Genomic DNA, 13632 nt, shown 5'->3' with positions numbered 1-13632 from the left:
GCCTCTAAAGTATTATTTAACTGTTGTTCTTTAGTCATAGGTGTCATATTCAGCTTACCTGTTGAACAAGAGATCCAATTCGGTGTATAATATCGTTCAAAGTATTAGATACATCAAGTATGTTCTCAGCACTAAATGCAACCCTCTCCTGCAGAGAAACATCAGATCAGAGGCAGGTAAACGTACCATTACGCCATAAAGTGAAAGTAAATAACATTTATCTCTCACTGTTTTGATCACCTTAAGATTATGCACAACACCACCAGGTGAAATGCAATACATTTTGGCACTACTGTTTTGACTTTTTTTTAAAATGGTAAACCATTCATAGGAGTGCATTTCTTCATCCTCTTGGCAAACTTCCTTAAAATAGCCTCTTTATATGTGGAGGAAACAATTGTTGAAAGTCACAACTATATTGGGTCAATCAGAAACATCAATCGATGGGTAATAAAACTTATATACTTAACACTTTGTACTAAAAGTAACATAGGTGTGGCTTTGAATCGCAGGACTTGTCCAGTTTGCCATCCAGTGCTGTGCTGATGGAATGCTGTTATGTTAGAGGTGTGATCCTTTGGAAAGATGTTAATCAAGCTCACTTTAACCAGATGGAATTAGTATGTTACAACAACGTTATCAATGAGTATTAGAATGTATATTTAAAAAGTGATCTTGTGTAGTCTTGGCTATCTTATGCTGTTGCCCAAAGTAAGTTTGAGAATAAAAGCTGGAGCTATGCAATACAAAATATATTAAACTACTTCCAAGTCAGTGCTGTATAAATCGGGTTCTAAGTGAATTTACCATATATAGGTAAGTTAACACTCAATCATGCCAACCAGATTACTGAAAAGTAGAAACAAACTGACCGCCAAGAGTTTGGAGAAGTTGATTTCTGAGAAGAAAATAGTTGCTGCTTTTTGCAGTGTCTCCTCCGGTAAGGCACACAGATTCTTGTGCAAACGGTTGAAGGCCTTCTTGTTCTTTACAGTTAGGAAACTGGAGTGATAGGATATGTTGCAAACAATCTCTTTTAAACTTCCCCCTAGACCAGCAAGGGATATCTACAAAAATCCAAACACAGGTAGACTAAAGTTAAATCCCACTACAAGGAAGCCAAATGGTAGCAAATCCTCATTCCAGTTTTCTTGTCTGCATATAAATGCCCAATTCCGATTACATGTAATCTCAGTTTTAGCTCTATATCTGTAATTGCCCAATTGCTTAATTCTTACTTCCTCTAGGCAATCAGTTGACATAAGCATCAATCCCATAAGTATCAATAAGTGAATGTTAACTGATTACCTAGTGGGAAACTTTCTTTACTTTAGAATAACCAGTTTGAACAGCATGATTTCTTGGGTCAAATAGGTGACATTTTGATATAAATGCAAATTGTAAATGTCCGATTCAGTCATGTAGGGCATCACAGTAACAGACCCAGTACCTTTCACAGCATGCCACAGAGTTTCCACAAATGGTTGTCAGACGAGAGTCTGTTTGAAACAACAGCCCTTAATAAAATATCAGGGAACAGCATGAACAGAGAAATGGACTTAACCACCAACAATGCTATGCTTGACGCAGAAGAACACAAAAGAGGCACCACAAAATGCAAATACTCGTGTCAAAAAAACTTGCAAATGAAATCCAACATCTAGTATACCACAGCTTTGTGTGTCACCACCTCATTCCTACTTGCTGTAAAGTTATTTCTGTGGGGAGCGTGTCAATCTCCCAAAGTTACAATGGAGATGAAGGAGAAATCCAGCAGAATTTCTGGACCATTGACTAACACAAATGGAGCCCAGGATATCCCATAGGACACTTTAGTTAAGAGGATGTTGTTCCTTTATTGCTCTAGATAAGGGATATTGGGATGTTATTCTATCCTGGAAAACTGGACTCAGTTGAGTTCCATATCTACTATAGTACAGCTTTTTTTATTATTTGGGACTTTATGGGTAGCAATCAAGAAGAGGAACCTTGAACAATTTATTCTCTTCAAACAAAGCTTACAACTCCCATTCCTTCCAAAAATTATCTTCTTGAACAAATGAAATTGGGGCTTTCTCAGCCTGATTTACTCAGTCCCACAGTGGTTAATAGAAACAACACCACAAGCTCTGCTCTATTCACTGTAACAAACCATATCCTCCATGTATTAGTTGATCAACTCAATACTACCTTTCTATTAAGATCACCACATCCTCCTGTGGATTACCTGCTCGAGATTTATCTTTGCAGTCATCAAGTCATTAACCACCTCTTTAGGAAGTGATGCATTGTTCATGAGGAATTGGGACAGGGTCTGATTCTTCTCCAAGTATTCCTGTAGTGGCAGACCTAATGAGGAATCAAAGGTAAATTAGTTCCTGATTATGTATGCTTATTTATTTTCTTATATTATTCTGGAGGCCTTGTTAATGACACAGTAGTCAATCCTACTGATGGCATGCCTACATGAAACAAATCTGAAACAATGACTGTTTCATGAAGCCTGTGGGGGAAAGAAAAAAGCAAAATTAATTAATTGTAAAGTTAGACATTACATGCTAATTTTTAAAATTATGCACATCAAAGATTTTAATATTATTCACATATCATGACCGATTCTATAAATTCTTTTGTTGCACTGCTGGATTGTGTACAAGGTGCTTTACTATCTGAAGTGATCCCTCTCCTGCCTTTAATGGTCCCCATCTTTATTTTATCATGGCTGCATATAGTGCCAATAACCAAAGCCAGCCGAGGTGGTGATGATTGGGTAAATTCTCAATTCAATCATGCCTGGTAACCATACTCCTGCAAATGATGAAACATTTCTGAGCTTTACCCCTATGAACTTTCCTTTCTTGATTTTAAGTGCCAATATTCCATCCTAAACACACTTTTACCTTCCTCCCTGAAGACCTAAAATTTTCCACTCCATCATTCTTTCCTGAGATTTCACTCTCCTCGGCTATTTACTTCCTTCTGCATATTTAGATTTTAAAATCAGTTTTGGCCTCAACCAACTAATATTTGACCTCATGCATGTTATTTTTCTACAGAAAACATTAGAGCTGGCTCAAAGCCAACAGAGGCAGAATTCCATCTGCACACCGTCAATGACAACAAATGGCAGGAATGTGCAATTCAATATTGAGCTAGTCAACAGGATTTATACCCATCAGATTTAAAAATGCAATTTGTGGGGTGTGAGCCTGGTTGACAAGGCCCATATTTACTACCTATGCGATCGAGAGGTTTGATACAACTCTTCAGCTGCTCAGCTACTCCAGAGTACAGTAAAAATGCGACCACCTTGGGCCACATGTTGTCTAGACCCAGGTAAAGATCTTTGAAAGCAATGTTCGTATAATATGCAGTGTTAGAATAGCAGGGGCATTATTCTACTACTGAGCCCAAGCAGAGCACACATTCACCAATTTTAAGGGCAAGTTTTATTGGTTCCTTGGATCAATCATGTTTTAATTGCTCATTGTGACAGAAATTGTGTTAATTTCTTTTTCCAGATCAAAAAGATTCCTAATAAATCAACCTGTCATTGTATTTGGCTGGAAAATGACAATAGGAATATGTTTGAAGTGTTTAATAAACCAAGAATGAACTTCCCATGGACTTGTGAAGACTATGGCAGAGGACTATTAAGGACAGGACCATTATTATGTGGAGAACACAATGGCCCAGAAACTGCTAGACTATGTACCTCATGGTGAACTCCATGAATTGGATATTTTTCTTCACTCCTCAAAATGTATCATGTTTAAATTGCATGCTACTAGGATATAGGTAAATTGGTTTATTAATCTCACATGTACCAAGGTACAGTGAGAAACTTTGTTTTACATGCCATCCATACAGATCATTTCATTACAACTGTTCATTGATATGGTTTGACAATGAAGTCAGCAGGATATCTTGGCCCTCATGAACATTGGTTAAGGAGGTAGACCAGAGAATCTATTGAAATTTGAGTAGAGAAAGTAACTGAAGAGGAAAACAGGATAGCATTGGTTACATAAAATCTATAAAGAATGGAGAGTGAGAGAGAACTAGAAAAAAAACTCACAGCAACTTACTAACTGCAGGAGTGAGACTTTAGAATTTCAACTGTTTATTTCCTTAGCTTCCAAGATGGAGTTTTATGTCAGAATCTTAAAAATCATATTAACAGAAACCTTACAACATGAAATAGCATCATTAAATGTCTATTGAGTTTCATTTACATTTGCAGTGCAAACAAAGCAATTTCTTGATTCTCATCAGGAAGTCAACTCATGGGAAGGTGAACTCCAATGTTTGCAGGTTAATGGTGCAGTAGCATCATTCAGCTTGCAATACCTGGCATGAGGTATATCTATTCCATACTGAATTTTTTTGTATTTATGCACTAGTAATGGCCTCTGAACATTGATTTCACATAAATTTCTAGGCCAATTTTTACTTTGCTCCCAAACTCTGATCTAAAGCCACAACATGTAATTAAAGTTAGCACTGAGGTTATGCTTATTTCAGGCTATAGATAAGAACCTGGATAAGCTGTGAAAAACAGTCAAGAGTTTGTAGCCATTGTGATTCTGTTTTATTTCATTAACACTTTTTATTGTAGCTCCTCAAGGAATTCCAGCAAGAATTTTAAACCATTAGTAATTACTGAAAGGTCTCATTATTACTGGATAAACATTATGTCACAATATGCTAAGATCATGTGATATTTAACTTCACAGAAATCTAACAATTTTAACTGGCCAATTACTAAATTGGAGTTATTCTTCTTTTGTATGTTTGAAGAAACAGTTATGTTCGGTTTGGAGTTAGTATTTAGTCTAATGCTGACAAAAGGAAGCTTCTCTCAGTTGTGTCACCACTAACTTTGCGGAAGAGATGTGGTTTACAGACAGATCAGTGTAGCCAAGGTCAGATACTGCAGACTTCTGTACACACCATTTGTGCCTCATGGCCACAGTGACCACGTCGTGTTTAGATCTGTGGAGAAAAGCATCAGTTGAAACCACTGCCCAAAATAAACAATTAATTTATTCTCAGTGAAAGTACCTTATTTGACTTACTGTAGAAACAGATATCTTCATCAGATATGAACATGACCTGGAATCATAAATGGTGTGTACAGAATTTGGCAGGAAGTGACTGTGGCAATCTTGATCTAGCTGTACACCATCTAACAACTCTTTTTCCTTTCTCATATCCTATAAATGCTTCAGTACACATCTAAAAAAAGTTTACTTTCCAAACAAGTACACAATCAATGTGTTTACATGCTACGCATGTGAAGAGGTAGCTGGCATGGTGCATACCTGGACACTGAAGATGGCTGGCATGAGAACACTTCCTTGTGGGAGGTAATTCCTCAGGATCCTTGGGCTGAAGGGTAACAGCATGCTTGCTATGTGCAAGTCTATAACTTATGTCACCACAACACTGACCAAACATCTAATGGTCTCATGGTCAATGAACATTAACCAGACTGCTAAAGAGGCCCTTTGAAGGTCCATTATCCACAATGGGGACTAGTAGATGAATGTTGAAGAACTTGTAAGGGCCAATCTAACTATCTGAGGAAGATAGTTCTACAGACATCCTCATGTTTCGTGAAATCTACTTTGTGTGAGGAAACAATTGTGTCCCTATAACATAAATGGCTACAAATTGCTATCAACATTTAAAAGTAAATTCTAATGTCTGGTATTACAGAGAAGTTCAAATAGTAAAAGGGTTCTCTTGGCTTGGGAAGGAAGACAAAAGCTAAGTGATTGGGTTTTTCAGAAATGGAAACTGTCAACTCCTTTATGGGAGGATCACAGCGTCACAAAATCACTTGGCTTTTATCTGTCTGGTTCTATACCTTTAAAGGGCCTTTTGACAGCATTGGCTAATGTTCATTAACCAGGAGGCCTTTTGTTACTTTGTTAATGTTTTGAGGACATCTGGTGTGGATTATCACGTAGCAGGTGGGCCACAAGCAGGACATAATACTGGAGAGCATTTTCTTTTTCACAATTCTGCCATTGTTTCTATGAAATTAGAAAGGGTGCATGGCAAGGGAGGTGGGAGGTGCATGGTTTCTTTGTGATTGCTAATATAGGCCTTTCATTCTCTTCTCACCATTATAGGCTGCTTTAGAACAACTTATGACGACCAAACCCTATTAATATGGTCTGCATCCAATTCTATGCTGTGTCATTGAAAGCAAAGAACCAAATCTGCAAGTTCCAATGGAACAAATTCCAAGTTTGGAGTAGGAAGGGGTGGCAAAAATCAAATATCTGTTTTGTTTCTAATTTTACCAGCTCCTTGCATCTACTACCACAGTTACCTTGCAAACATCTCAAACAGTTTGCAAGGCTTTGCTAGTTAAAGCTGAGAGTCGCCAAGGGAAAAGATGCTGATGTATTGATTTAGCACTTCAGCACCACTTAGTGAATCTGGGAAGTTTATTTTGATAACATCACCAAAAAGGCCAAAGGGATCAATCCAATCATCAACTCAAAAGGTTCGTCCTGTGGGTGTGGGTAACCCTGGCAAGGTAATATTTACCGCCAATTCCATGAAAGTAATAGTGAGCCTTCTCTTTGAACTGTTGATGCTCCCACAAATTAGAGAATTTCAGGACACTGACCTAGCAACAGTCAAACAATGACTACGTCCTCATTGAGATGGACCTTAAAACGTGGAAGGAGATTTTGAAGGGGATGGCATTGCCATAGCAGTGATTTTTTTTCCTCTTCTCAGCAATAACTGATTATGACAGAGGGCAGTGCTGTTACATCCCTTATCTGTGGTTACAATCAAGGGTGGAAATAGAGTCCAGAGCCCAAAATATTAACTTGCAAATTATTCCCTCTCACGTAATGCTGAGCCTTGAATGCTCTTGTGGCTGCATGTGCCTGGACAAATGCAGAATTTGCCATTACGCTTCCGATGAGCTTTGATGAGGATCTGCATGTTATGAGAGGGTTGATGACAATTCAATTGTCGTGTATTGCCAAGCCACAGTCTTACTTGCAATCAAATTGTTGATGCAGTTGATCCTTTGGGTGAATGGTGCCCTTGCCCACTCCCTATCATGCCCCAACAACCCACACCCCACCCTACCCTCCCAAGAAAGCAAATGTAGTGCAACTGAAGTGGTAGGTGGTGGGGGCACCCTTTTTGGGAGGGTCACTACCTTGTACAATGTTTAACTATTACTTAATAAGCTAAAGAATGTGTGCTGTTTAATGTCTGTCACTAGCAATGGGTTTTACATTATTGGAGCTGTTGTGAATAGAATTAAATGTAGGATTTTGTGTGAATAACCACTTTTCTACCTTAACACAGGAAAGACATTGATCAAATAGCCAAGGATGCTTGAGTCAAGGACAATTCTCTGAGGAGCTCCTGCTGTAATGTCCTGAGATTATATTAACCAGAGAATATCCCACCCCACTCTGTCAGGTTGAATTCCAAGCATTGCAGGTCTTTTCCTCTCCATTTTGGTTCCTCAATGACAAATTCAGTTCACTGCTGTTGAAGAGGTGAAATGAGGGATTAGAATTTTTTTTTAAGAAACAGGACCAAGACCAGAAAGGAGCAGAGGCTAAGATCAGTACTCGAGTTCTGACGTTTGTACTGCTGCTCATGACAATTCATTGAAAATCTCAATGACAATATTAATAATTCACAACTGCTTAAGAAATAGATTGCTATTTTTAAGAAAATCAGACTTTGGTTTCCAATTTACATTCTATAAAGTTCCAGACATCCAACTGAAAAAACAGATTGATTGGCAGAATGATTCAATCCTAATCTACAGCATCAGAAAATTGTATTTAAATTCCACTGTCACATAATAAAACTCAGTTTGCTTCTGTTATTTCAGTTCTGTGTAAAATTTTGCATAAAAAATGTCCAAATTAAATAAAAGTTCCAGAGCCATTTTCTGTTGTTGCAGGATTTCATTCCAAATCAAATAGCCTGAATGACATAACTAAATTATGGAGAAATGTACCCATTTAGATTAAATTTCAGCATTCACACTTGGGCTCGAGGCACAAATCAGAGTACATCACTCATTGTTTATACCCCAGCCTCTAATCATTTTATATCAAAAAACATTCCCTGCTCTTGACCCTGATCACTACAACCAGAATCATTTCAAAGCTCCAATCAGTGCAAACGATAACCCAGCCAGAGTCCCCACGTATGTGACCATTACTGTAGAGTTCATGTGGACAGTTCAACAGCCAACCATCCACCACTCACTTTCTATGTTTGCACAAGAGGTATCAGAGAGGTAGAGTCATCAGAGAGGTAGAGTCACCTGCCTTGGCTACTCCAAAAGACACCTCCCAAGAATTACAAAGGAGCAGCCTCAGGGGAATAATACTAATTGAAGTTTCCCATCCAAATCAAACATCATCTGCTTTACAGCAACTGGAGTAACTCAGTGCCTTTCCATATTTTGAATGGTCATGGGCAAGGGTATTCCCATGAGTTGGTGTCACAAATTTTCCAAAGAAACTTTGGGAACCTTCTTGGAACCTCCTTTGTCAATAATGGAGCTTGGAATAAAGTTCTTGTTTCAGGAGCCTGGTGTCGGGGATGTTGGTCTGGGACATAACCCATTGATTTATCTTGTCAATGGATGGAGGATTTTGTGCAGATGACATTGGTGAAACCTCTCCATTGATTTAAGGTGCAGATTACAGGTTGTCCATGTCTCCAAAGCCTACAAGAGAGCAGGAATTAGAAATGGTTGGTAGACTACGAGTTTGGTGCTGGGTTTGAGATCTTGTTCTTTTCCACAGAAACAAAAACAGAAATGTTGGAAGAACTCAGCCTGTCAAGCAGCATCTTTGGAAAGGGAAACTTGTTGATAATTCAGGTCAAAGCCCCTTGATCGAAATTGAGAAGGAGAGAAAGCAAGTCGATCCAAGTAGCAGAGGAGATAGAGGAGGGCAATGGGTGGAACAAAAGTAATGTCTATAATAGGGTGAAATGATGCAGCCATTGAATGTTAAGCTCCTTTGTTTGTGCAATGTATTGCTAATATTGCAAGGTCTGGGTGATGAACAAACCAAAATATACAAATGAACAAAAAAAGGGAGAAGAACACCAAGCACCAATGGTAAGTCCTGATACAGAGAAAGAGCAAGTTATCTGAAGTTGCAGCATTCAATAGAGTTCTGCAGGCTACAACTTGCCCAGACAAAATAGGAGGTGTTGTTCCTTGAGCTTACATCGAGCCTTGTAACAGTGCAGAATGCCACAGACAAATGTTCAGAGTGGAAATCGATGGTGAATTAAAATGGCAGGCAAATGGAAGTTCAGGGTTACACCTGTGAACTGAGCACAAGTGCTCCACAAAGCAATCACCCAGCGTGCAGTTTAGAGGAGGACACATTGTGAGCACCAAGTGCAGTAGGACTGCATTGGAAGGAGGGCAAGTGAATCACTGCCTTACCTGGAATCATTGTTTGGATCTCTGAATGGTGGGAAGAAGAGAGGAGATGAATGAACAGGTTTTGCATCTCCACAGTTTTCCATCTGTCCTCTACTTGAATTCCATTCCAGGATGTTGGCAACAAGGAAGACTAAAGAGACATTTGGTGCAATGACACAACCTTGTTGACCGCAGACTGTTCTGCGATTGAGTCCCTGATGGAATGGTTGTTTAGAATCTCAGTTTGCCTGTTATTGTGCAGCAGGCAGAATGGTAACAAATTTCTAAGGGCAGCCAAATTTGAAAAAAGATTCTCCATAATTCCTCTCAGTCAAAGGAGACAAAGTTTTTTTTTTGAGGTCACAAAAGGCCATGTATAACAAATGGTACTGTTCGCTACATTTCTCTTGCAGTTGTCACAAGGTATGAATCATATCCATTGTATCTCAATGGATGAAATCAGCATCAACATTGCACAAAGGTGCAGAAAGAACACAGCAACAGTACAAATTACACCACTATTAAGTAATTACATAATCAACTATACCTACAACACATAACCTGTTATCAGTTACACCAATCCTACAGTAGCCACTGCAAGATTGGGAGGTTCTGGGTTCAAGTCCTACTCCAGAGAAACAGCACAAAAATCTAGGTTGATTCATCAATGTAGCGGTGAGAGAGTGTTGCATTGCCAGAAATGCAGTTTTTTTTAAAAAAGGTGAGATGTTAATTTGAAATCCTGCTTGTTCTCTCTGGTGGATACAAAAAGAAATCTTATGGCACTACTTCAGAGACAAAGAAGGAATAACCCTTGGTGTCCAGACTAACTTTTATCCCTCAATCAACATAACTGGAAAAAAAAGTTACCTGGTTATTATATTGTTGTCTATGAGAGTTTGCTGTGCACAAGTTGATATTACATCTCTTGCATTTTAGTCGTGATTACACTTCATAAACCAATACTCACCACAAATAGCCTGTCATGGTCCAACCACGTAGATGCCACGACCAAGAAAGCTCACCAGCACCTCTACTTCCTCAGGAGGCTAAAGAAATTTGGCATGTCCCCTTTGACCCTCACCAATTTTTAAACGATGCACCATAGAAAGCATTCAATCCAGATGCATCATGGCTTGGTATGGCAACTGCTCTGACCATGACCACAAGAAACTGCAGAAAGCTGTGGACACAGCTCAGCACATCACAGAAACCAGCCTCTCCTCCATGGGCTCTGTCTACACTTCTCGCTGCCTGAGCAGCACAGCCAGCACAATCAAAGACCCCACCCACCCTGGACATTCTCTCTCCTCCCCCCTCCCATAGGGCAGAAGATACAAAAGCCTGAAAGCACGTACCATCAGGCTCAAGGAGAGCTTCTATCCCACTGTTACAAGTCTATTGAATGGTTCCCTAGTACAATAAGATGGAAATTGACCTCACAATCTACCTTTATGACCTTGCACCTTATTGTCTACCAGCACTGGACATTCTCTGTAACTGTAATACTTTATTCCGCATTCTATTATTGTTTTACCTTGTACAATCTCAATGCACTGTGTAATGAATTGATCTGTACGAACAGTATACAAGACAAATTTTTCACTGTACCTTGGTACATGTGACAATAATAAACTAATTTACCAAATACCCTACCGACAATTAGAAGATTTGGAATAACAAGGTTCTGAAAATAAATTACATTTTTCTTTCTTTTCAATTAACATTCTTGCACGAGTCCCAATGAACCAAACATTCAGAGGTTTGCCAAAGCATCACCAACACTGTGGGAAACTGTTTCAAAAGCAAAACAGTGATGAATTTGGGAACAACACACAAAGTACTGGAGGAATTCAGTAGGTCAGGTAGTATCTACGGAGGGAAATGGACAGTTAACATCCATTTCCTTCTATAGATGCTGTGACCCACTGAATTCCTCCAGCACTTTGCCTGTTGCTCCAGATTTCAGCATCTGCAGTCTTTTGCATCTTCATGAATTTGGGAATTTGTGCCTCAACCCCAGAAGGCACCAAATCTCATTGGAATCCATAGGAGGTGCAATTCATTTTGTAGTTTTTCTTTTTGCTTTGAATTAGATACACTCTAACCATTGTGTACATGACAACCACGCCTAATACTGGCACGCTTCAACTCAGTAGGCGTCACTGGAAGGCTTGGAAAAACTTAGGCCTCTAATTGTACCCATTCTACAGATGATATGATCTATCTAAAGTCACTGAAGTACAGCCAATGGGACAAGAGACCTGAAGACAGCAGCAAAATATCATTATTTTTATATATAAGGTCGGCTTGGGTCAAAGGTAACACTCTTGCATTTGAACCAGGAAGTTGTTGGTTCAAACACACTCCTTGGAACTTGTAGCACATAATCCAGCCTGACAATCTAAAGCAGTACTGAGGGAGTGCCACATTGCAAAAGAAACATCTTCCACATGAGTAATTAAACCAAGGCCCAATCTTCTTTGTGAAGTGGATGCAAAATATTCTATGGCTCTATTTAAAGAGCCAGTGTCCTGGCCAACATTTATCCCTTAATTACCGATACCAATAACATTAATTTATTTTTTATTTATTTACAGGACCTGGTGTGAACGTTGAGTGGCATGTTTCCCTCCGTCAATGGGGAATACACTTCAAAAGTTCTCAACTTGCCATGTAACTCCCTACGACAAGATCACAAGAGGCATAAAATAAATGCTTGTTCTTTTTTTTGATTCACAAAGGGCTACATTAGAGAGCTGTGCATGGAATTCATCCACCAAATTTATATTGATCCAAGTTTTGGGTCATTAATGTTAACGTCCTCTCTGGCAAATTCTGCTTTCTTCAATCCGTTAAATCAAGAGTCAGCAGTCACCTTGACAGTCCACAAATTCTAATTCAGTTCAATCTTACACAGAAGGATTTGAGGAAAAAAAAATATACAGCACGGCAAGAGACCATTCAGACTATTGTGCCCATGTCAACTCTCTGTGAGAGCAAACAAGTTAGACCCATTCAGATGTACAATTTCACCAGCAACTGAGGGTTCCATTACAGGTAGAAATGATGAGGCAGTGTTTTCTTAATTTATCATTTCAATTATTTAGTGGCAGAATTGGACCAAAAATATTTTAAATTGCTCACTATTCTTGTATGTTTGCCAAGGATCCCTGGCACAGGTAGCTACTCTGTTAGCTCACATACCAAGTGATTGTACTTTAAAGTAATTCATTATCCCTTTCATGGGGTATTTTGAAATGGTAAGGTCCTGTATAAATAGGGCCATAAGCTGTAACTTGCACAGCACAAAGGTCTACACAGATGAGAACAGCAAACAATATAGTCTGACATTTTAAACGGGGCTTCGTTGGATGGTTTGGAAAATGACATCATTATTCTTGTAGAATTTCAAACTCAGGCCAATAAGCTGAGAGCGCAGCCTTGTTTTCACTTCCATTATTGATCTCTAATTTTGATGGACTGGGTCCAGCTCTAAATACTGACATTTCACAGCGACTTAGCTGAACATCAGCACACAAATACTTCCCATTAAAGCATATTCTCTTAAATCAAGAAACAGAAGAGGCCATTTCTCATAAAGTGGATCAGCAGGAAAAAATAATTAAGGAAGACTTGGTAACAAAGTTAATGCCAAATTTGAAATTTATAATGCAGTAAATTGTGGAGTCAAATACTTCATATCCTGAGAAATTATGCTGAACAGCAAACTATGATTTTAACACTAACAGAGCAGAAGCTGCAAGAATATAAAGGGTAGGTGGGGTACTTGGAACTCAGAAGAGACAAAGTTCAGAGGTACATTTATCATCAGATAGTTAAAAAGTCAGAAAATAATGTTGATCTTAAGCAGGTCAAGGGTCGACTTCATGAATCCCAAGGTGGCACAGTGTACTGGTGCTTTAAATTGCAATCCCATCTGGACTACATTAGAAATTTGGCCAGAATTTCTCACATGCCTCACTGTTTTGAGAGAGCAGGAATCTAAAACCCACCACTGAGTACTTCTCTATTTTTGTACTGAGTTTACTAACACTCAGCAAAATTAACCTGTAGCCCAGCTGTCAGGATGACAAAAGGATGAATATTTTTCCTAGTCACACCCTCTGCGAAATACATCTCCAATCATTTTCCCATATAATGGATACTTGAGAAAAGTT

At 38.9% G+C, this 13632-nt stretch overlaps 1 protein-coding gene across 2 annotated transcripts in view; it reads right to left on the bottom strand.

Annotated features, from left to right (window-relative positions):
• The window catches only part of LOC127582352 (phospholipid-transporting ATPase ABCA1-like), a 139941-nt gene that overhangs the window by 91910 nt on the left and 34399 nt on the right, over nt 1-13632 (bottom strand). For both annotated transcript variants that reach the window (XM_052037516.1, XM_052037517.1), the window contains exons 6-8: nt 2228-2349; nt 873-1067; nt 59-148 (exon numbers count right to left, since the gene is read on the bottom strand). In XM_052037516.1, the coding sequence (XP_051893476.1) occupies nt 59-148; nt 873-1067; nt 2228-2349 (407 nt within the window). The remainder of the gene's footprint in view (nt 1-58; nt 149-872; nt 1068-2227; nt 2350-13632) is intronic.

This window comes from Pristis pectinata, chromosome 24 (genome assembly GCF_009764475.1).
Source record: "Pristis pectinata isolate sPriPec2 chromosome 24, sPriPec2.1.pri, whole genome shotgun sequence".
In the NCBI taxonomy this organism is placed as follows: Eukaryota; Metazoa; Chordata; class Chondrichthyes; order Rhinopristiformes; family Pristidae; genus Pristis; species Pristis pectinata.
This window is presented reverse-complemented; position numbering and strand designations above follow the sequence as displayed.